Below are 24796 nucleotides of genomic sequence, written 5' to 3'. Positions count from 1 at the left end.
GCAGGGGAAGTCCCAATCGTTGTTCAACAGTGCGGCCAGGCCCAGGACCCACCCTAGCCAGGATCTGGAGGGCACAGCAGTCTGTGTGACCCCCTGGCGGAGGACGGTTGCTGGCACGGCAGGCTAGATGGGAGCTGGGATATAGAAATAACGGAAAAGCCCCAAGTACCTGCTGTAGTCCAATAGTGGCCGGTTCTGAGCACGCAGGAAGCCGGAGAGGATGAAACTTCTGGGTCAAAACCAAGGTTTCTATTGATTGTACTCGCTGCACGGAGAGGAAATCCTTTTCTCTTATGCACGCTGTGTCATTCTTTGCTCTCCTTTCATGGAATACTGTGGGTCTGCTTCTTTCTTTTAAAAAGAGTTTTAAAAAAGTATGTTAGATCCTAAAAAATGAATTTTACACAAAACTGTAGTTGCATTTAATAAATAGTTAGGGATCTTCATTTTCAGGTTTTATTGTTCATTATTTTTCCCAGGAATTTATCAGGTTTTACTATGTGAACAATAAAACCAGGGGCAAATCAGTTGGGGGAAAAAAATGACAAATTTTTCTGAGTAAATATTGGAGTTGATTTTGGTGGACAGAAGCCAGGACAATAAAACATTAAGCAGATTCTCCTACTCGCCCACTCAGCAGCATCTCCATCTCTGCCCCTCATCCCATCCCCTCCGTAGAATGTCCCTTTCCCCCACTCCTGCTTTTGTGCGGGGCCAGGGACCGCACTATATAGTGCTGCAGGTGGACAGGCCCTGCTTCCAATGCATTTGTGGCACCAGACAGCAGGTATTTCAGCTGCTTGTGGGGTGAGGTGGGACTAGAAACTCAGCATGGGTGGTGCTGTAGGATGAGCGCTTTCACTGGAGGTAGGGAATGGGCCTTGGCATACAGCATGGCTCTGGCCGCACTGGCTGGGAGGCCTTGGGGTGCTGCAGCTACAGCTCTGGAGCAACGATTTAATCTTCCTAAAACCAGTTTGAATATCGGATTAAATCGACGGCCACATGAGGAAAATCCGGCAATTTGTGGGTAAAAACTGTTTTAAACTGCAAACGAAGGACAGTGCCTGCCTCACCTTCTAGGTTTTCTTATCTGCAAACCGGAGCAATGGCACCGATCACTCCTATCGATCCCCGCCAGCGGTCCAGGCACGGGCCTGGCCCGGGCTCCAGACGGCCTTCTGTGTCAAAGGGAAAGCAGCTTTGTGCACGTGGCCCTAAGCAAAGGCATCGCTGCCGCGATATTACGAAATAATAAGAGGCCGACACAATCCCCGGGTCACCCACGGGTCCTGCGCGCCCCGGGGCACGAGGCACCGGCCACCTCCACCTCCTCGCTGACCAAAGCCAGGACTGCCCTGCGCGCCCCCGTCGTGCCCCTTTAGCCGATGGAGGAGAAAGGGCCCAGCCGTGCGGTACCTGGGCACCCCCGTATCTGCCAGGGAAGAAGAGAGGAGAGGGGGGGGTCGGGTAGTTTTGCCCGGGCTGCGCTGTTTCCCAGCGGCGGTGGCAGGAAGCGCTCACGCGTGAGACGCAGCGCGCTCTCCGCCCCCCGAGGGAAGAGGGGGGGGGGGATCTGCTCCGCTGGGTCCTCGCGCCCGCCCCCTGCCTCTCCTGTCCCGAGCGCTCGGGCGCGGTAACTCCGCAGCGCTCACTTTCCGTCGCCATGGGGAGGACGCGCCGGCTCCTGCTGCTCGCGCTGCTCTCCCTGCTCCTTCGGGGTGAGTGCGATCCTCTTTCGCGGCTCCAATGATCGGGGAGCGGCGGCTGAAAGACGTTTGCCGCTCTCCACTAGGACCCGAGCCCGCACGCGAATCGCGATGTTTTTGTATCGGGAGGTGCCCGTCTCAGGAAACCGGCGAGCAGATTGCAGCGGTAGGAAAACAGCAGCCTGCCAGGAAAGGGGGAGGATTTGCTGAGGGTGTTCAAAGAGCAGGCGGGAAGGTTTCTGCAATATACCGCTCCCTCCAGCTCCATCTCCCAAGAGAGCTTGTTTGGTGGTTTCCTTCTTAATTCCTTGGTTAAAGAAATGGTTTGCAATGTAAGATCGCGTTTCCAAACTCGCCTGCGACCGGTTCTGCTCCGCATTAAGGGTCCCGGGTATACAGCGCCCACGGAGGGGATGGGTCTGGAAAGCATTGGTGCGCACTTCTTGCTTGCATTCCTGTTACTTTAAGTGGTTTTATGGAGGGGCTGGTGTAATAGGATGGGATAAAAAAATGCGCGCGGGACAAACTCCGTGTTGAACTTTGAAAAACTTGATGATGAAGCGCAGAACAGAATAAGCAGGGCTTGAGCAGGTGGTTGTGGGGGAGAGTAGCCTGTCTGTGCCTGGGACCTGACTGCGCAGGAGGAGGGATGCCTGGCCAGCAGCCCCCACACTGGACGGCAGCAGCTTGTTTGCACCTGCACTTCTTTACCTTAGCCCTATAAAGGGTCGGGGTTCTCCAGTGGGAGCCCGAGCCTCACCTGTGCACTGACCAGTGGAGCGGGATCTTTCCCGTTTAAGCTGTGTGCGCCTGGTTTTCGACCTGATGCTGTTTTTCGGTGGCACTGGGGTTCCCCGACCTGATGAGTGGCAGGATGCCGATTTGGTATGTATTATAGTCACGGGAAATGAAGTGTGTGTGCTGTAAATAAAGCTGTATTTTATTACTGTACACCTTGTATATTACATTATAGTGTGTGTGTGTGTGTGTGTGTGTGTGTGTGTGTTGGGCGCCATGTGTGTGTGGTCTAATTATCTCTCACTCGGGCATCTTGTAACAGCTGGGGAGAGTCGCAGTTCATTTTCAGGAGTCTTTCAGTGGCTTTTGACCTTCTAGCCTGCCCGGTGCTCCTCCGCTTTCATTCAGTCGGGATCAGTTCCGGGGCCCGACGCTCAGAAGTTGCCCGTGGCTCCGAGCTTCAGCTTCCCGTCAGCGCCTCCGCTTTAACGCGAGCGATAACTTCTCCCTCGGCTGGCAGAGCCACGGGGAAACTTTCGATGTGCCTTTTTTTTCCCCCCAGGATGGAGATGAATGTGGGAGACATTTTTAAACCAGTAAAACAGTTAAGTTTTTTCTGTTCTGCTAGTCCTCCTGACCCAGTTGTGCTGACAGCGACAATCCCCATGTAGAGAATCCATGTTTGATTAGAAAGTGGGTGAAACGACTCCTCACGTTATCTGGTCGGGATTCGATGGCACAAAATGCTATTAGATCTGGAGTTGTATTCTCTCGTTTTTACCCGTTTTGTCTGTTTGACTGGCCACAGTTGTTGTTATAGGATAACCAAGACGATTCCCTTTAAGAGACGGGCTTTCTAGGTACAAAGCACCCAGAAGCAAGGCAGGCTCTTCCATTAGGCAACTAAGGCCAGTGCCTGTAGCGGAATAGTTTGGGGGGCAGCACCAGAGGCTTTACTGTGCATGAGCATCCTGCCGCTCTGCCTGATAACTGTTGGCCAGTGCCTCTGCTTTCTGCATGACCCCTCCCTACTAAGACTGAAGAGAAGGGGCTGGCACTGGAGTGGACAAGAATTCAGGTTTTGTCTACATATTTCTATTTATGATCACTTATTCTGTATTTGGCAGGGGTTTTCTGTGTGTATGGTAAATGTGAAATAGACAGAGAGGAGCAGTCGGGAGGAGGTGTGGCGCTTTATGTCCGGGATGGCATAGAGTCCAACAGGATAAACATCCTGCATGAGACTAAATACAAAATTGAATCTTTATGGGTAGAAATCCCTTGTGTATCAGGGAAGACTACAGTGATAGGGGTATACTACCGTCCACCTGGTCAAGATGGTGAGATGGACAGTGAAATGCTAAGAGAAATTAGGGAAGCTAACCAAATTGGTAGTGCAGTAATAATGGGAGACTTCAATTACCCCAATATAGACTGGGTAAATGTATCATCGGGTCACGCTAGAGAGATAACGTTCCTGGATGGAATAAATGATAGCTTTATGGAGCAATTGGTTCAGGAACCGACGAGAGAGGGAGCAATTTTAGATCTAATTCTCAGTGGAGCACAGGACTTGGTGAGAGAGGTAACAGTGGTGGGGCCGCTTGGCAATAGTGATCATAATATGATCAAATTTGATTTAATGACTGGAAAAGGAACAGTGTGCAAATCCAAGGCTCTCGTGCTAAACTTTCAAAAGGGAAACTTTGATAAAATGAGAAAAATTGTTAGAAAAAAACTGAAAGGAGCAGCTACAAAAGTAAAAAATGTCCAAGAGGCGTGGTCATTGTTAAAAAATACCATTCTAGAAGCACAATCCAGATGTATTCCACACATTAAGAAAGGTGGAAAGAAGGCAAAACGATTACCGGCATGGTTAAAAGGGGAGGTGAAAGAAGCTATTTTAGCCAAAAGATCTTCATTCAAAAATTGGAAGAAGGATCCAACAGAAGAAAATAGGATAAAGCATAAACATTGGCAAGTTAAATGTAAGACATTGATAAGACAGGCTAAGAGAGAATTTGAAAAGAAGTTGGCTGTAGAGGCAAAAACTCACAGTAAAAACTTTTTTAAATATATCCGAAGCAGAAAGCCTGTGAGGGAGTCAGTTGGACCGTTAGATGATCGAGGGGTTAAAGGGGCACTTAGAGAAGATAAGGCCATCGCGGAAAGATTAAATGATTTCTTTGCTTCGGTGTTTACTGAAGAGGATGTTGGGGAGGTACCCGAAATGGAGAAGGTTTTCATGGGTAATGATTCAGATGGACTGAATCAAATCACGGTGAACCTAGAAGATGTGCTAGGCCTGATTGACAAACTGAAGAGTAGTAAATCACCTGGACCGGATGGTATACACCCCAGAGTTCTGAAGGAACTAAAAAATGAAATTTCAGACCTATTAGTAAAAATTTGTAACTTATCATTAAAATCATCCATTGTACCTGAAGACTGGAGGATAGCAAATGTAACCCCAATATTTAAAAAGGGCTCCAGGGGCGATCCGGGAAACTACAGACCGGTTAGCCTGACTTCAGTGCCAGGAAAAATAGTGGAAAGTGTTCTAAACATCAAAATCACAGAACATATAGAAAGACATGGTTTAATGGAACAAAGTCAGCATGGCTTTACCCAGGGCAAGTCTTGCCTCACAAATCTGCTTCACTTTTTTGAAGGAGTTAATAAACATGTGGATAAAGGTGAACCGGTAGATATAGTATACTTGGATTTTCAGAAGGCGTTTGACAAAGTTCCTCATGAGAGGCTTCTAGGAAAAGTAAAAAGTCATGGGATAGGTGGCGATGTCCTTTCGTGGATTGCAAACTGGCTAAAAGACAGGAAACAGAGAGTAGGATTAAATGGGCAATTTTCTCAGTGGAAGGGAGTGGACAGTGGAGTGCCTCAGGGATCTGTATTGGGACCCTTACTGTTCAATATATTTATAAATGATCTGGAAAGAAATACGACGAGTGAGATAATCAAATTTGCAGATGACACAAAATTGTTCAGAGTAGTTAAATCACAAGCAGATTGTGATAAATTGCAGGAAGACCTTGTGAGACTGGAAAATTGGGCATCCAAATGGCAGATGAAATTTAATGTGGATAAGTGCAAGGTGATGCATATAGGGAAAAATAACCCATGCTATAATTACACGATGTTGGGTTCCATATTAGGTGCTACAACCCAAGAAAGAGATCTAGGCGTCATAGTGGATAACACATTGACATCGTCGGCTCAGTGTGCTGCGGCAGTCAAAAAAGCAAACAGAATGTTGGGAATTATTAGAAAAGGAATGATGAATAAAACGGAAAATGTCATAATGCCTGTGTATCGCTCCATGGTGAGACCGCACCTTGAATACTGTGTACAATTCTGGTCGCCGCATCTCAAAAAAGATATAATTGCGATGGAGAAGGTACAGAGAAGGGCTACCAAAATGATAAGGGGAATGGAACAACTCCCCTATGAGGAAAGACTAAAGAGGTTAGGAATTTTCAGCTTGGAGAAGAGACGACTGAGGGGGGATATGATAGAGGTGTTTAAAATCATGAGAGGTCTAGAACGGGTAGATGTGAATCGGTTATTTACTCTTTCGGATAGTAGAAAGACTAGGGGACACTCCATGAAGTTAGCATGGGGCACATTTAAAACTAATCGGAGAAAGTTCTTTTTTACTCAACGCACAATTAAACTCTGGAATTTGTTGCCAGAGGATGTGGTTCGTGCAGTTAGTGTAGCTGTGTTTAAAAAAGGATTGGATAAGTTCTTGGAGGAGAAGTCCATTACCTGCTATTAAGTTCACTGTGGGGCGGATTTTCAGAGCCATGCTCGCGTAAATCCGCCCAAAACCGGGCGGATTTACGCGAGCAGGGCCCTGCGCGCCGGTAAGCCTATTTTACATAGGCCTACCGGCGCGCGCAGACCCCGGGACTTGCGTACGTCCCGGGGTTTTCGGAGGGGGGCGTGTCGGGGGGCGGGCCCGGTCGTCGTGGCGTTTCGGGGGCGTGTCGGCAGCGTTTTGGGGGCGGGTACGGGGGCGTGGCTACGGCCCGGGGCGGTCCGGGGGCGTGGCCGCGCCCTCCGTACCCGCCCCCAGGTCGCGGCCCGGCGCGCAGCAGGCCCGCTGGCGCGCGGGGATTTACGTCTCCCTCCGGGAGGCGTAAATCCCCCGACAAAGGTAAGGGGGGGTTGTAGACAGGGCCGGGTGGGTGGGTTAGGTAGGGGAAGGGAGGGTAAGGTGAGGGGAGGGCAAAGGAAAGTTCCCTCCGAGGCCGCTCCGATTTCGGAGCGGCCTTGGAGGGAACGGGGGGAGGCAGCGCGGCTCGGCGCGCGCAGGCTATACAAAATCGATAGCCTTGCGCGCGCCGATCCAGGATTTTAGTGGATACGCGCGGCTCCGCGCGTATCTACTAAAATCCAGCGTACTTTTGCTTGAGTCTGATGCGCAAGCAAAAGTAGGCTGATCGCGCTTCTTTTAAAATCTACCCCTTAGAGAATAGCCACTGCCATTAGCAATGGTTACATGGAATAGACTTAGTTTTTGGGTACTTGCCAGGTTCTTATGGCCTGGATTGGCCACTGTTGGAAACAGGATGCTGGGCTTGATGGACCCTTGGTCTGACCCAGTATGGCATTTTCTTATGTTCTTCTTCTTATGTTCTTATAGCTCAGCTTGTTATGTTATTTCACCTCTCCCTCATTAAAATATTGTATCTTAATAAATATCTCTCTAACCGGCCGATACAGAAAGAAGCCTGGGAGAGCCGGCGAGCGCCCAGGCCACTCTCCTGGGCGCGTGATTCAGTATCTGCCCGCGTGCAAATTAGGGCTCGCGGTAAAAGGAGGCGCTAGGGACACTAGCGCGTCCCTAGCGCCTCCTTTTTGACAGAAGCGGCGACTGTCAGCGGGTTTGACAGCCGACGCTCAATTTTACCGGCCTCGGTTCTCGAACCTGCTGACAGCCACGGGTTCGGAAAATGGACGCCGGCAAAATTGAGCGTCCGGAGGGTGTACAGAAAACCATTTTTTTCTGCTTTTCTGTACACTTTCCTGGTGCCGGGCGAAATTAAATCCTGCCAATTTCTGAAAGTAAAATGTGCGGCTTGGCTGAACATTTTACTTTCTGGATCACGCGGGAATGACTAATAGGGCATCAACATGCATTTGTAAAGTTACTAATGGATGTCCCTTTAATGCGCCTGATGATTTTGTATGCCTCTTTCCTATTAAATTTAGGAGTCAGTGGTGTGCCTGAAGAGCGCCGTTAGCGTTTCTCTCCCACCGTTCCCCCAAGCTCCATCTTATGTTTTGTAGCTCAATCAGTGGTGCAGAGTTCCAGTCACCGAGTTGGACCTGAAGAGAAATGGATTCTTTGCAGTTGGATGAATCAGTACATTTCGATATTTCCTCAATAAATTCACATCCAATCTGCATTAGAACTATTAGTTTGCCTACTGTCACGAAGTGCACACTTCTATCACTGCAGTCTCCACCATACATCTCTATCGCTCTTACTCCTACTTCACTTATTCCTAGCTACACTAGCTCCCAAGTTCAATACCCCTGTTTATTGTAACTTTGATTTTTCGACCTTTCTTATTTATGTTTACTCTGGTTTTATTTTACTTTTGGTTTTCCCCTGTTCCATGTAAACCGGCCTGATATGAATCCCATTCATGAAGGCCGGTATAGAAATGTTTTAAATAAATAAATAAATAATACTTTTAAATAAACCGTTGCAGTGTTTGAATAATAGGCTCATTGTATTCGCAACACATCAGTATCTGTTTCTTCACTCACTTTGTGGTTATAAATAGGTTAGCAAAGAAAAACAAAAGAGATGTGTTTAAGGTGATACCTTTTTATTGGACTAATGTAATACATTTCTTGACTCGCTTTCAGAGGCAATGCTCTCTTCTTCAGGTCAGAATTGAAACGAGCAAACGATGGCATTACCAGGAGATGTAGTGTGGCTGCCTGAGTGAATCATAAAAGGCCTTCCAGTGAAGGGGGAGAATTGCAGGGGAAGGGGGCGAGTGGACTTTCTGTGCCTTCCAGTGGACTAACACTGTAGCCAGAATACGTCTTCGCTCTATGGCGTCCGTATCGTGAATTTCCTAATCACATCTCCACTTTTTGATGCAGTTGTACCATCTTTCAATAGAAAGCAGTGCTGCCGATGCCGAAGAGAAGCTGATGAAGCAGCTCCTGAATGAAAGCCGATATAATAAGTTAATACGGCCGGTAATCAACAACTCCCAGTTGGTGTCCATTCAGCTGCATGTGTCCCTGGCGCAGCTCATCAGTGTGGTAAGTTAAGGATTATGAAATCATCGCCAAACATTATGCTTGCTTACTTAGTTTAAACTCTTTATTATCAGGTATGGCGAAATAACAGAACATATGGACCTTCAAACACAGCATTTCTTATGCACTTCCAAGGCATCTGTACAATTATAACATTTTACTCCTTCATAGTTACTGAAAGACCCTTTTCCTCCTCCCCTTTCCAACCCACCTCCTTTTCCCCAAACAGACAAAGTAATTCCACCCTCTCTCACAGCATCTCATCGCGGTGCCTTTTAACCACACCTACCATATCACTTAAAGAATATGAGCCAGTTCTAGCAAAATATTTAAGACCCAGTATTTAGAACCAAACTCCTTGCTCTCGGAGGTGAATTCTGAATGCCCTTTTCCCAGACTGACATAAACAGCATTGAAGGTCATGTTTTCCGTCTGCATCGTTTTGCGCTAACGCCAAAAAGATGGAACTTTTTCTTTCCGGTATATACGAATAGTCCTTTTGCCTAATATACAGGCCTTTCTCGTAAATAAGCCATCACCTTTGTTCCGAAATGTCTTCCGGATTAATGGTTCGAAAAGCAGTGCTTCAGGAGTTTTCAACACTTCACAGTCCAATATAGTAGATATATAATTCACCATCTTGGTCCAGAAGGCGTGAATCATCATACAAATCCAAATGCAATGTGTCAAAGAGCTGTCTTCCAAATCTTCGTATGTGATATACCAGCTTTAAAGGTCTGCACTTGGGAGACATAGGCCCTGCACAAAAATTGATATTGCAGTTCTCGTATATCCACATTAAAAGAAAGCTCCTCAATATGCTGCTTATAACAGGATGTGGATGACTCTTCCGGTAACAATGAGTCAAAGAGATAATTAAGTTGGCTTCGGTGTCAAATTTATGAAGATCATGAAAGTTTTTGTGTCCCTTCATGTTTAATAAATGTCTTTAGAGATTAAAAAAAAAAAAAAAAAGAGAGAGAGTTCAAATCTTCCAGTGGCAAGGAAACTGCCTAGTGTCTCAATTGGACAGAGGAAAAAATGGCTAATATCGCTCAGAGCATATTGATTTTTCAATTCCTAAAAAGACATGATCATTCCCCCCTCGTCCAATACATCTTGTAATTGAATTATGAACTTCGATTTCTATCGTTGAACATCTGCCATATGAGCACCAGGTGGAAAGTCCAGGATCCCCTGAAGTGGTAATAATGGTGAGCAAAGGGAAGATCTCTTAAGTAATTTGGACAACCTGAGCCAAGCCCATTTACGAGGGGCTATCAGAATAGACTTGGGTCATCCTCCCGGCAGTTTGCCAGATGGGGCCATGTAAAACATATTTCAAAACAAGAAGGCCAATGAGCGCTTGCTCCCCCACCAAATTAACATAGACGGATTTGTCATGCTCACGGTCTTTGAGTATTCTCAGTAAATAAGCCAAGTTACAAATTTCTAAATCTGGGAGTCCCATGGCTCTTACTGCTCCTTGTTCCTCACTAGGACGGGCGTCTGCCATTTGGGATCTCCTGATTCAGGCTTTTCCTTTTTCCTTTTTAGCCAGACGAGTTGACATACTGGAGGTAACTGGATAAATTCCGATAGTGGATGCCTTCACCAGCTGTTAGGGACTCAGTATTCACTAGAAATTTTATCCAGATGGGGGTGGATTAAGAGCGGGCAAGCCAGAAGAGAGAAGCTACATCTCTTCCCTGTTAATACCACATAATCTCTATGCTTGCTTATTAAAAAAAAAAAAAAGTAACAAACACATCACAGTTTTGCATGACTCAGAGCTGTGGTCTCCACTCTACACCTCCTAGCATAAAAATGTCCCGCTTTCTTATATAGGAAGTAATGGGATAGTCACAAATGCAGCAGAGCTCTGGCCAGGACGTATGCAAACTTGGAGCAGGAATAAATGTAGTCAAGTCTGAGGGTTCTTGGAGGTGAATGAAAGACGCATATATATCTGAGTAACTAAATGATGAACATAGCATTCCCTGGTAGCTCGCAACTGCATTATACAGAGCAACCTAGCACAGGAAGGATAGAAAGTCGGGGAAGGGATCCCCATTGGCTGTACACAACACAAGGATAGGTTGTGACAGTCTACAATTAACAGGAGAAATACAGTATAATCTGCACAATGTCCACAACCCATGTGACACTGCAGTCGATAACATAGGGGCAAGAAATCCAACCAATTAAACACTGCACCTGTCTTCAAGGACTCACCTAGTATAGTTTTAATAAAAATCACAAGTTTCGAAGCAGATAACAAAAGTATACATGCATAATTTTAAAAACCAAAAGCAACAACAAACACAGCTAAAAGAAACAAAAAACAACCATTTTATACCTACTGCAGCTTTGTTAATTATCTTATTCTGTCATCAAAGGGATTTGTCAAAATGCAAAAGCCTCATTAAAAAGTGGTTTTGAGTGCAATCAATGGTCCCCAATAATACTGAGGAACTGAGTTATCCTAGAGTACAGAACCCCTTTGCACCCTCTGCCTTTCCTGACACTACACAGGTGTTGGATATAGTCAGGCATGTACGCAAGCGTGGCATCCAGAACTTTACTGATGGCATCCTGAGCTTTACTGATGGAAATCCTCTTCCTGTCAGGGAAAGTGGTATGTTCTATGCACCCCCCTGAAGTTATTCTGCTACTAGAGGGTGCTAGAAGACCCTGAAGGTGCTGGAAAGGCTGGTAAGCGCCTGCATGAGTGGGGAAAGGCTTCTTTTACTTGGTGAAATGTGATATATGAAACAGAGTGTCCTCAGACTTTCTCTCAGTAGAGAGAAGGACTCCTTGCTATCAGAATTGAATTGTTTAAAAGGAGGAAGTGCCTATCTCCCTTGGGTTTCATTATGTCCGAGGATTCAAGAGATATTGTGAGTATCCCAAAGGACTATAAAAGGGTCTCTAAGTAAGATGGATACTTCCGATGATGGATATTTCAGCTGCGCAACTTATCTTTTGGCAGTCGCTACGCTCATATAACCCCTCTTCTGAAGTCACTGCATTGACTCCCTGTCTGCTTCCGTCTGCAGTTCAAGCTCCTCTTTCTCACCTACAAGAGCCTTCACTCTGTAGCTCCTCCCCACCTCTCCTCTCTTATCTTTCTCTACACCCCTCCTCATGCACTCTGCTGATCAGATAAGTCTTTCCTATCTGTGCCCTTCTTCTCTACCTCCAATTCCCGACTCTGTGCTTTCCATCTGACTGCACCATGTGCTTGGAATAGTCTCCCTGCTTAGGAGGGAAGGGTTAGGTCGGCTGTCATAGTTGGTGATTCAGTTATTAGGAATGTAGGCAGCTGGGTGGCTGGTGGACGTGAGGATCGCCTGGTAACCTGCCTGTCTGGTGCGAAGGTGGTGGACCTCAGGCGTCACCTAGATAGGATTTTAGACAGTGCTGGGGAGGAGCCAGCTGTCATGGTACATGTGGGCACCAACGACATAGGAAAATGTGGGAGGGAGGTTCTGGAAGCCAGATTTAGGCTCTTAGATAGAAAACTTAAATCCAGAACCTCCAGGGAAGCATTCTCTGAAATGCTCCCTGTTCCACACGCAGGTCCCCAGAGGCAGAGCTCCGGAGTCTCAATGCGTGGATGAGACGATGGTGCAAGGAACAGGGATTCAGTTTTGTTAGGAACTGGGGAACCTTTTGGGGCAGGGGGGAGTCTTTTCCGACGGGATGGGCTCCACCTTAATCAGGGTGGCACCAGACTGCTGGCGCTAACCTTTAAAAAGGAGATAGAGCAGCTTTTAAACTAGAACAAAGGGGAAAGCCGACAGTCGCTCAGCAGCGCATGGTTCGGAGAGAGGTATCTTTTAAAGGATACTAATGAAGCATTAGAGTTAGGTCATCCCGACAGTGAAAAGTAGTCCAAGTGCCTATAATTAATAACTCACCTGAGCTAAAAGATTCCAATGTATCCCTGTCAACTGAAAAACAGGATGTAAATACAAATAAATAAATAACTTTTACATAAATGGCACCCCGATGAAATATCTGGTTATTTTTCAGATTTCTTATGTTATTTTTAAAAATGTTTCCATACTTGGATTTTGTTTGGTATGGAGAGCGATCTGACCTCTGTTGCTGTCATTTTTCTGGCAAGAGTGAAAAATGTTGGGCAGACAAGAAGGCTGTGAGGCACACGTTCACAGCAACACAGCTGATGATTTCCTGATTCAGCCCGAGAGCGTTCAGGGGATTCATGAGAGCCAGGAGAAAGGCTCGGGTGATTCTCTTGGAGAACCAGGAGAAGCTCCGAAAGGAAGCCCTGCTTGTACAGCAAAAAACTGCAGGCGAGAAAAATAACTGTGCTTCAGAGGAATCTCTCAAAGCCACTTAGATTTCATTCCTCACCTTAGCAAATATCAGCACAAGGGGAGTTGCAAACTCAGGCCTAGGACATCTCTCCCTGCCCCGGAGGGCTTACAAGCCCTGTTGTACCTGAAGCAATGAGAGTGAATTGACTTTGTCCAAGGTCACAAGTTGCATGAATAGGAGAAGCAGGATTTTAAACACTGGCATCCCTGGTGCTCAGCCCGCTGCTCTAACCACGCCCACTCCGCCACCTTGCAACCCTAGAAAACAAGCTGGTGATGAGGGAGGAACATGAGCGTCGTTGAGCACTGGGGGGTCAGCCAGGCTGGTGCTCCTCTGCCGCAGAACATGCCGGTAGTGCTGAGACAGAGATGTATCCTGAAGAGGATTCAGGAAGCATTAGGAGAGTGATTCCTGAGGGGGTGGATGCAGAGAGACCCTGAGGGCCACAAGCATCTGTCCAGTCTGTGTTATTCTGGGTCTGTCACTGAACCTGCAGGATGGGACTGGGCAGAGGCCACTCAACAGCACCTCAGGAAGATCACCTTGGAAGAGGAGATCTGATGCTTCGCCTGGCACTTATTTGGGTGCTTACTCTCCCCATCTGAGAGAGAAGTGGAGAGCGGTGCAGGCCAAGCGTTCCAGTGACGCTGCTCCGCCTCGCTTTCCTGAGCCTGCTTTGCAGGTTCCAGTCCCGGGCAGGAGTTTGGAAATTTCGGTCCACAGAAGCAGTTGCAGATGGAGTCTTAGGGACAGTTTGCAACCCTTGAGTTTCGTTATTCCTTCTTCGAGTTTTAAGAAAAGATGCCCGGCTGCTTCCCTGAGATCCTGCCGCACTCTTTGTTTTCCCTTTTCTCTGTATTTGATTCCTGTTATAAGCGATGTAGTCCCCGGGAATCCTGCTACATCCTCTGACTGAGAAACTCAAGGCTGAGCCATTTTGGGATGGATATCGGTTTTCCTAGAATTGCACTGCTGTAATTATATAGAAATGCGGTCTGGGGTAGATTTGTATATGTTTTAGTGGCACCTTACCCCCACTCCCGCCCCAGGGGTACCAGATGAGGGACGGGGATTCACTTCATTCAGGAGGAGTAATTTGGGCATGATGTATTGGGCGTTACCCTGCTGGCGGTTATTAACGCAGGTCGCAGCGACCCCTGCATAAATGTCACACTGCGTGCTGTTAATTGTTCCCAGATGATTATTGAAGGGGGAAGGGGGCAGTTTTCAGATTGTCCACGTAAAGACCGTGCATGCTTTGTAACCCGCGGGCTTTGCCTCCGTGCTCAGGGTGAAAGCGCTTGCAGTCACTTGCACCTGCTTTGTCCGCAGGTCGGATTTTGCTGGAAAAGTGTGCGAATAGAAAACCCAAATATTTCCAGATGTTTGATCTCCCCGGACACCAAAATGAAGTCGGGGTGAATTGAGCGTGGCAGGAATGGGGTTTCCTCTTGTTTTCTTAATGTTTCGATGCAGGCTGAACTATTTAAGAGCTAATCTACTTGTTGTCCCCTGAGAAAGGGTTGCATCCAGTTACGTGTAGCCCATTCATATCAGCGTCTGTCCATTGTATCATTGCCTAATTGCCTATGACAGCTTGGTGCCTTACAAGGTCCTAATTTTATTTTGCCGGCTAATGGGGCTGCTTGATTTGTTGCAACAAAGGCACTTGCGCACAACCTACGAGACCGTCGCAGCCGTATTCCTCCCCAAAATATTTTGGGCTAAAAAATAATCCCTTGTAAAACTTTTCTCTTTTTTTTTTCCAGCATGAACGTGAACAGGTCATGACGACAAATGTCTGGCTGACCCAGGTAATTACTAGATAAGGGTATAATACTCGGCCTGCCTTTCTGGGAAAAAAAAAAAAGTTATTGATACTCGCATGCAGGAAGCAGGTTTTTTCCAGGGACCACAGGGGCAAATCAAGCAGGTAGAGGGGAAGAAAAGGACGGGAGCCCCGGAGCAGCGCGTAGTCCCTGAGAAAAAGCCCTGATAATACTTAATATCGCCCTGCATGCACTGCACGTGTGTAGCGTGATAACAGAAATTTAATTCTGTCACAAATATATATATCTGCTTAGGTGTGGGTTGATTACCGTCTGGCTTGGGAACCGGCTGATTACGATGGGATAAAGAAGCTGAGGATCCCTCCTAAGCAAATCTGGCTGCCAGACATTGTGCTTTACAATAAGTAAGTGCCATTCGTAAGCCGACCCCCGAAGATCTGCACAACACGGGGAGAATAGACTTAGTGTTTGGGTACTTGCCAGGTTCTTGTGGCCTGGATTGGCCACTGTTGGAAGCAGGATGCTGGGCTTGATGGACCCTTGGTCTGATCCAGTATGGCATGTTCTTATGTTCTTATAACAAAGTTAGCCGGATAAACCTATCTGGCTCACTTTGGAGGTATATTCAATAGTGCAGCTGCTAAGTGCAAAGCAATGTTAATACATGCGATCTAAGGTGACCATGGAAGAGAGAGCTAATTTTATGAGCACAAGAAAGAACGGACAAAATGCTTTTATTGAGAAAGAAAATCTACATTATTAATGGATGGAAATAAAAAACACTAGAAAATATTATGCTAATTATAAATTTAAAATGGTATATTTAACAGTAAAGCTATTACCAACATATGGTTTATCCTATTGAAAAATACCGGACATCAGTGTGCATAAGAAAAGTATATAGTCCTCTGTTTGTCAAGTTTGAATAGTTTATAAAGAGGACTTATAGGGCGTTGGTATGGATATATGGCAGACAGGCTACAGACTGTGCAGCCTTGCTGTGAGCTTTGGAGTTTACTGCTTATGTTGTGTGTTAATTTATTTTTTTTTTTAGTGCTGATGGGACCTATGAGGTCTCCCTGTATACTAATGCAATCGTGCATAGCAACGGAAGTATCTCCTGGCTTCCTCCAGCCATCTACAAGAGCGCCTGCAAAATTGAAGTGAAGCATTTCCCATTTGACCAACAAAACTGTACGTTAAAATTCCGATCTTGGACATACGATCACACAGAGATTGACTTGGTGCTTCCGAGCAAAGATGCAAAGCTGGATGACTTTACTCCCAGTGGGGAATGGGATATTGTCGAGCTTCCTGGAAGAAGAACTGTAAACCCTTTGGATCCAACTTATGTTGATATAACGTACGATTTCATAATTAAAAGGAAGCCTCTTTTTTACACCATCAACCTCATTATTCCATGTGTGCTCATAACATCATTAGCCATTTTAGTGTTCTATCTTCCTTCAGACTGTGGCGAAAAGATGACATTATGCATATCTGTGCTGCTCGCCCTGACTGTGTTTTTACTCTTAATTTCCAAGATTGTCCCACCTACATCACTAGACGTTCCACTGATTGGAAAGTATCTCATGTTTACTATGGTGCTAGTAACATTCTCAATAGTTACCACTGTCTGTGTCCTTAATGTCCATCATAGATCTCCCAGCACGCACACTATGCCACCATGGGTAAAACTGATTTTCCTTGAGAGACTTCCAGCATATCTGTGTTTGAAGCGGCCAAAGGACAACGCTGCCAGACGGAAGCCATGCAACCCCAGAAGGAATAACTTGGAAAACATGCGCCGTGACCCAGCAGACACCTACAGGAATCCCACTTACTCCATCAACGCTATGTCTTCAAGAAATCATGAATTGAAAATTACAGATCTACCCGATAAGCTAAGCAGCCATCATGATCTTCGCCTACGAACTTCAGCCAAGTTGTCTCCTGAAGTTCAAGAAGCGGTGGACGGAGTCAGATTTATAGCCGAGCACATGAAAAGTGAGGACGACGATCAGAGTGTAAGAAAAGAATCTTTGCCTCATTTCAAATTTTGCTAACTTTTATCCTTCCAGTCTAATTCACAGAAGGAAGAAAAAAAAACAATTTGTCATCCTGCAGAGAACCAAAAGCATAAGTTGCAAAATCAATATTTAGTTCATGTTGCAAATGTAAGTTGAATGGATGTTCATGGCTTGGTAGTGGAATGCAGTTTAAAAACTGGAGCAGAGGACTGATATCTAGGACTGAATCCCACCATTGCTGCTGCTGTAATTATGGCTAGGCCAAGAATCCTGAGGCCTGATACTCAGCGCTGGCCGGTTAAGAAACGAATCTGGCTAAGTTATGATGAATATTCAGCTGCCCACCAAAGCCGCTGAATATACGCATATATGTGCGCACGTCTCTGGATTAGTCTACCCAGCTAAGTTCAGGCCTGCTTCATGGGGCATCTAAGTTTAGATGTAAACTTTTATGCAGTTAACTCTGAATATCGGTGTAAGTTATACGGCTAACTCGATCCGCCCAGTACATGCCTTCTTTCTGTGCGTGTAACTTTTAACCGTGTAAGGGACTTGTACAGCTAAGCGGCGGCTGCTTATCTGGCTAAATAGTGCTGCATGCGCTTTGAATATCGGGCCCCTTGCGTTTACCAGATAATACAATACTGCAGCCCTGCTCCAGGGTACTCCAGGGGAGGGAGCGGAAACAGAGTTTGGTTTGTTTCATTTTCCCATATCTAAGGATCATGCCTTTCATTTGTCTCCTTTTAGTGTGGACTATGTTTCTACACCGCACATAGTTTTTTTTGTTTTTACAATGTGCGTACTTTTACTAAATTTTGTGATTAGTGCGTGTTGACAGTAAATATTCTAAGCACTATTTCATTAGTGTTTTGTGCCTTCAGATGGGAAATGACACACACAACAATACAACAAATGCTGTTGATGTTTTCACGTTTGAAAATGAGAGCTCACCCCTGCTGCAGAGGTTCTCAAGCAGGTGGGACACAACATTTTGGCTGCCAGCAGAGGGGAAGGTGAGAGCAGGTTACAGCTGCTGCTGCTGGCAGAGAAAAACCTTGCTGTCTCCTCACATCCCCTTTACCCCTGGGACCCTGCCTAATGGTCTCTTACTGGCAAGAAGAGTCAGCAAGTAGCGCCCTGTATCTGCTGCTTCCTTCTGAACCACGCAGAGCCCCGTATTCCTCAGGAGACGCGCCGTCCCCCCCTCACGAGAGAAGCTGGTAGAGGAGGTGGCGGCGGCAGGTAAGAAGGGACCCTCCAGAGAAGGAAAAGGCAAGTCATGCCAAGAAGGGTGGGAGGGATGGGAAGAAGGTGATGCCCAGGAGGTGGTGAGAGCAGGACGGGAAGATGGTCCCTGATGTAGGTGCTTGGGAGGGAAAGGAAGGTGGCACTAATGCCATGGGCTGGGAAGATGGCGATGCCAGGGGAATGAAGAGGAGGGAAGGACATTGACGATGGAGGGGAGAGGAAAGGCGATGGTGATGGCGAGCCCTGGCACAGTAAGCACAGATTGTGGCTTAGCAACACCCAGACAAACACTGAAGAACTGATATATTTTGTTTTTTAAGACACAGATGCCTGCGAGTCCAGGTATCTCAAACTCCTCGACTCAGACTTTCCAGACGTTCTGATTTCCCAACTCAGTAAAGGGAGGGGGTTCCCCAGTCCCCGTGCCTTGCTACGTGAGCGTAAAGCCCTGTGTAGAGCAAAGAGAATGAGTCTGCATCTATGGGAAAAGAAAGGTTTAGTAAATCTTGCCCTTGGCGAAGGAAAAAAAGATCTAACAGGACCAAATCAGGCGTTTAATTTTGTCCCTATCCACTGTTCTGCAAAAATGCTTATATTCTTTCTCTGACAGGTAGCAGGCAGGCGCATTTTCCTACTGAGCCTGTCCCATCCAGTTCAGTACATGCGGTGTGTACACACCTGTAAACCACCATCCACAGCCACGGGTTCCACAGGCGGTGGAATCTGCCCCATCACCTGAAGGGTACAACTTGATGATGTGCAGTGAACTCCCACTGAGGCTGTTTCAGGCTGCCGGGCTTTGTCTGGGGAACACCTTTGTGACGTCATGGATTGCCATGACATCGGTCGTAAGGGTGGCCCAGGGGTGATCTGTTGCGTTGCTGTAACCACTGCCCAACATCCTATGAGTAAGGGAATATCTGCCGTGGTTCACTGGATTCTGAAAAGCGTTGGCACGCGATGCTTGCGGTGCTCTCGTATGGAGTGGAGACGCTCTGGCTAAAATGGCAGCCAGTTAAGGAGGGAAGCGATTCCAGGGGAGAATGTGGCACTAAACTGAATTTCTCTTTCGAATGTATTTTTATTACGGGCTTGCAGTTTTGTCCTGTGTACCGCCAAGTCCATAACTCCTGGTTTTTTTGTTTTTGCAGATCATTGAAGACTGGAAATATGTGGCCATGGTAGTGGACAGGCTCTTCCTCTGGATATTCATCTTCGTTTGCGTGCTGGGAACGGTTGGGCTGTTTATGCAGCCTCTTTTTCAAAACAGTTCTATCATTGCTAATCCCCCTTAGCAGAGGGCCGAGCCCGCACATCCGCGGGGCGGGCAATGTACTGTCTGAACTGTCTTCTGAACGTTGCAGTGTGTTAACTTGTTCCCCTGGTGTTTTATGTATAAATAGCATTTCCCATAGAGATGGCGCCTATGGCGATTGGTATGGAAGCGTGATGACGCAATAGAATCCCAAAATACCTGTCCTTGAAGGAAGGAAGCAGCCCGTAGTCCCTCTCGTTTTTTTTTCTTGGAGGGATGCTACTGAGTGCTCCCTGAATCATTCTGTGTAGAGCTGTGGAAGGGGTCGGTCCCATGGAGGGCAGAAGCTCTGCGTCCAATAGTTGTCTCGCAATAACCCGTCTGGCTCAGCTGGCTTTGTGCTCAAACATTGGTTGTGGTGGTGGAGATAAACTGCAGTGCTGGGAGGGAACCAGGTTGGTGGGGCAGGATTTTGACTTTGCAGCTGCCAGGTTCTTTTTCTCAGGAGGGGGGGGGGGAAGAGCTGAGCCTGGGGCCTAAGAAAGAGGAGGTAGAACGGAGCCTGTACTGCCAGTGAGCCAGACGCAGCAGGAGAGAGGGCAGACCCCGCTCTATCACCCCGTTTATGTTGTGGCCCCCTCAGCCGCCACTGGGTGGGACGCTTTGCGGCTCACGAGAGATGCAGAGCAAAGCGTTGGTTCAAATTCAGGCGTACTCCAGGGATAGGTCCTAACTCGCGAATGGATGGCATGTACCTTAAAACGCCTGACTGAACGGGGATGGGGCCAGATTTCAGAACTGGGCACAAAGTCCTCACGTCAGATAGCTGGCACAGCTTGGAAACAGTGCATCTTTGACCCCCAGGAACTAATTCTCTGTAACTTCTTGACTAGAAAGATTACACAGGAAAAAAATCTGCAATCAAAGATCTATGCAAAATGTGCTGGGGGAGCTTTTGCCTAATTCTTCAGTTTGTCACTTTTGGGATATTAATATTTTCACTTCCAGAAGTTGCAGACATCAGATCCTTGGCCAAAAGATTGGGTTTTTCATAAGTGGGCAAAATCAGACTTGTGAGCTTTGTTCGGCTCTAATTTTGCATGTTCTATAAATCTGACCATTTGGTTTTTAAGAGCCTCATTTCTGACAATCATTAAAATGTGATCTGTGATCACAATCCAAAAATGGACCAGCTTCAGAAGTAAGCAGACCCGGCCCCTGCCTTTCTACATTCATGGCTCATTTTCCTAAAATATTCTCAGTGAATTCAAATTATTCATTGATAGCAAAGATGTTTAATTAATGTTGTGTCTACTAAGATATTGTTTTCTGCTGAAGGAAAACTTTTAATCAGCTTAATATGTTGACCATTATCAAGTGCACGGTGTTTTGCATGTTCATTGTAAGATAAAAAGACTGTTAAAACTCTTTCCCCCTTAATACTAAATTCATTTTTGCAGCTGACTTTTGAATAACTTTCTAAAATGATTCATTAAATACGGGCGTGCTTTGAAAATTTGTCTCTGTGTTAGTTGACTTTGTAATAAATTGTGTGTTGGAGTGGCTTAAGTGTCATCTCCCCCTTACCAGCCTGTGACTTAGAGCAGTGATCCCCAAACTTTATGTGTTGGCACATCTGGCACTGGATTCACTTCATCATGGCAAAATATCACTTTCCTTCTCTTCCCCCCAGCATCCTCACCTTGCCTTTCCTCCCCCTTTTACATCATCACTTGCCTTTCACCCCTTTGTACCTCCCAGCATTGCCATCTTCCCTTCCCCTACAGCCTTGTATCCCCACCGTCTCTCCCACCCCCTGGCATCACCCCTTCCTTACCATGCCCCTGGCCTCAGTGTAATACTGGGGTTAAAGCCAGCAGATAGCTAATGCCCAAAGTGTAAAAACTAAGACTGAACAAATATATAAATATTATTGGGGTCTCAGAGACCTGGTAGATGGAGAATAAACAATGGGACACTCTGATACCAGGATACAAATTATTTTGAAATATGTCAACTTGGTGGAGGAATGGCACTATATGTTAACGATGGTATAGAGTCAAAGAGGATAAATGTCCTCCAGGAAACAAAATGTATTGTGGAATCTCTGTGGATAGAAATTCTGTGTCTGATGGGGAAGAGTATAGCTGTGAGGGTATACTACTGTCCACCTGGCCAGTAAGAAGAAACAGACAGTGACATGCTAACCAAAATTAAGAAAGTTAACAAATTAGGCAACACAATAATGAAGATATCAGTTACCCCCAATATTGATTGGAAAAATGTCTCTTCAGGACATGCTAGGGAGGTTAGGTTTGTGGATGTTATAAATGACTGCTTCATGAAGCAGCCGGTCTTGGAACCAAGGAGAGTGGGGAATACTCTAGATCCAATCCTCATTGTGATGCAGGAGTTGGTGCGAGAGGGCCACTTGGCAATAGTAATGAAATATAACATAAATCAGTGAAAGGAAGACATTAAGGAAAACTTCTGCAGTAGCACTTAACTTTAATCAAGGATACCATGATTAAATGAGGAAATTAGAGAAAAATAAAAGCAGTTGTAAAAGTTAAAAATTTGCCTGAGACATGGATGCTGTTTAAAAATACAATCTTGGAAGCCCAGACTAGATGTATTCCATGTATTAGAAAATATAGAAAGAAGACCAAATGGCTGCCAGTATGTTTAAATGGTGAGGTGAAAGAGGCTATTAAAGCCAAAAGACATCTTTCAGAAACTAGAAAGTGGATCCAAATTAAGAAAATGGGAAACCGCATAAGCACTGGCAAGTTAGACGTAAAGCATTAATATGGCGGGCCAAAAGAGGATTGCCAGAGAAGTAAAAACCCAAAATAAGGACTTTTTCAAGTATATTTGAAGCAAGAAGCCTGTGAGGGAGTCGATTGGCCAAGGGGTGCATAGGGAAGAGAAGGCCATAGCAAAAAGTCTAAATTAATTCTTTGCTTCAGTCTTTATTGAAGAGGTGTTCTGGGCTCAGACCGAGGGCACTGGCAATCTGCCCGCGGGTTCCAACCTGAGGCTAATCTCTCTGAGGTCTACTCTGGGAATTACCTGAGGAGCTTATCATCTGCAATCACACAGGACTGCCTTGGGGGCTTACTCAGTGTAAACACACACACAACTGCTGGGATTATATTTGGGGGCTTAAACCCAGGAGTTTATTCCCTGCACACTCTGACTCGGTACATCATGGTTTCAGGTATTTATGAAAGTAGGATTATTTGAGCAATAAGAGGATAGAACAGTGAATAAAATCAGATAGTATAAAAGAGTTATATAACACATTTTCAAGGTATCAGTTTGTTCTATCACGTCTGGAAGTGATCTTTCTCTCTCGCGCTATTATCACTTATATACTAAAACCCGGCAATTTGCTTGGATAGAAACAATGTTCTTTCCAGCTGTGTTCTTATCAATTCCAAATGCAGCTGTGTGGCCTTCACTCAGATTTTGGTATCAATTAATTACTTATTTTCCCATCTGGGAACTACTGGCATTACAGTTCTCAGATTCTTGCCTGTTCGTAAACATTTTTTAGAATTTCACAGTGCAAAACAGTAAATATGAATTCACTTAAAGGTTGGCCTGTGGCCTTCAAACTGTGTCTATAGCCTAACTTCTAAATACATCCTCAGCCAGAGTAGTCAGAAGTGATTCAATTATAAGAGGATAATTAGGGAGATACCTATACCAGAAACATTCTTTGAGGGGGGTGATTTCGAGGATTTGAATCAAATCATGGCAAATGGGAAAATGTTATAGAGCAAACTGACAAAACTAAAGAGTAACAAATCACTGGGACTGGATGGTATACACTCTAGAGTTCTGAAAAAACGAAATAATGAAATTGTGTAGCTGTGTTTAAAAAGGGTTTGATGTGCTCCTGGAGAAGACCATAAACCATTATTAGCCATGAAGATTTCGGAAAGCCACTGCTTTTCCCTGGTCTATAAGCAAGAAAGATTGGACCTATTCTTTGGAAGGCTACCGAATATTTGTGACTTGGATCGGCCACTGCTGGAGACAGGATGCTGGGCTCGATAGGCCTGTGGTCTGACCCAGTATGGCACTTCTTATGTTCTTATATCACCATGCTGGTTTTAATGCTTGTTGGTACATAGACCTCTTAATGGTCAGAACAAGGACTGAGAGCATAATGTTGTGGCCAGCAACAGGTTCCTCAACTAATATTGCTGGAGAGGCTTAGACTGCATACCAGGTTCCTTCCATTATTATTTATTAATCATAACAGTAACTATAGCATGCATAGTATTGCTGAATGATGACAAGCAGAATCCGACAAAATGAAAGTTACTTCAGGCGGTGGGGCTATCCTTCTACTGGCCAAGCACAGTTCTCTTGAGATTTCACAAAACTGGTCCAACCTTGAGAGACTTTCAGATCCCATGAAATTATACAATCCTGTGAGACTTTGCTGTCTGATCCACCGTGCAGCAATACTCTCAAAGCCCACTCAGCATTGTCTGTTATCTTTCCATCTAATTCTAATACAGTAATAGTTCTCTTCTCCTACTGGCAGCCAGAGCTGTCAGTTATCTGATCTTTTATTCATACTAAGAAATAAAACTCTACATTTTTCTAGGAAAGAAATCCAGTTGGGCATCAACCTGTTTAGAGCAGATGTTATTTAAGGTCAGACTAAACGTTTTGGTATCAACTTTGGCAAAGATTGGGATGGTGTCCCTCAGGATATTTTGGTGTGACATTGTGTCAAAGATCAGTGAGATATTTTTATTTTAGGCAGAGAACATTCTTTAAACCCTTTCAAAGTCACATTACACACAGTTCAATAAATGTGATTCAAATGATATTTCTTGTAAAGTGATGGCACTGTGGCCTCCCAGTTTCCTCTGCTTTATAAGATATAAAATCCTGTAAAATGAATGCAACCTTTAATTCTTTCAATAAAGATATAACCAACTTTGTACAGCAAATCTGCATGTTCTTACCACAAACAGGTATACAAATGACATCATTCCATTTATTGTCCAATCATCACTGACCTCCAAAATCCTCTCCTCCTAGTGGCAGACAGAAATGTCACTTATCAGATTTTTTGGTTCAATGAATGTCTCCCCAAAATTAAAATGACAGTTTTCAGTAGTAGAGCTGGACTTTATCTATTCAGTGGTGATGTTCTATTCATTGCTGTGGCATTTGGCAACAGTTGTGACTTCTTACTATTATGATTCCTTTCCCATAAGGTATAAATGGGTAGGATGCCTTAATTACTGAAGCAAAATACTGTTTGCAAATTCTTGTATAATAAAAATGGCTCAACCAAAAGTATCCAACTGCAGTCTAGAGCTGAGGCATTCAGCCTTGTTC

General features: G+C 45.5%; 1 protein-coding gene across 3 annotated transcripts; it reads left to right on the top strand.

Moving 5' to 3' along the window:
* Window positions 1-845: 845 nt before the first annotated feature.
* CHRNB4 (cholinergic receptor nicotinic beta 4 subunit) lies at window positions 846-20936 on the top strand. Of its 3 annotated transcripts, none has more exons than XM_029574333.1 (6): window positions 846-867; window positions 8611-8756; window positions 14870-14914; window positions 15185-15294; window positions 15945-16917; window positions 19323-20936. In XM_029574333.1, the coding sequence occupies exons 1-6, from the start codon at window positions 849-851 to the stop codon at window positions 19464-19466; spliced, it is 1437 nt and encodes a 478-aa protein (XP_029430193.1). In that variant the 5' UTR covers window positions 846-848; the 3' UTR covers window positions 19467-20936. The 3 variants fall into 3 exon arrangements, with proteins under 3 accessions (XP_029430193.1, XP_029430192.1, XP_029430194.1); XM_029574332.1 differs by lacking the exon at window positions 846-867 and adding an exon at window positions 1502-1721; XM_029574334.1 differs by lacking the exon at window positions 846-867 and adding an exon at window positions 1771-2594.
* Window positions 20937-24796: the final 3860 nt, after the last annotated feature.

Source organism: Rhinatrema bivittatum, chromosome 13 (genome assembly GCF_901001135.1).
Source record: "Rhinatrema bivittatum chromosome 13, aRhiBiv1.1, whole genome shotgun sequence".
NCBI classification, from domain to species: Eukaryota; Metazoa; Chordata; class Amphibia; order Gymnophiona; family Rhinatrematidae; genus Rhinatrema; species Rhinatrema bivittatum.
This window is presented reverse-complemented; position numbering and strand designations above follow the sequence as displayed.

Coding starts and splice junctions, on each gene's coding strand:
- CHRNB4 (XM_029574332.1), top strand. CDS start 1,667: ATGGGGAGGACGCGCCGGCTCCTGCTGCTCGCGCTGCTCTCCCTGCTC. Junction 8,757..14,869: donor TGGCGCAGCTCATCAGTGTG/GTAAGTTAAGGA, acceptor TTTTTTTTCCAG/CATGAACGTGAACAGGTCAT. Junction 14,915..15,184: donor CAAATGTCTGGCTGACCCAG/GTAATTACTAGA, acceptor ATATCTGCTTAG/GTGTGGGTTGATTACCGTCT.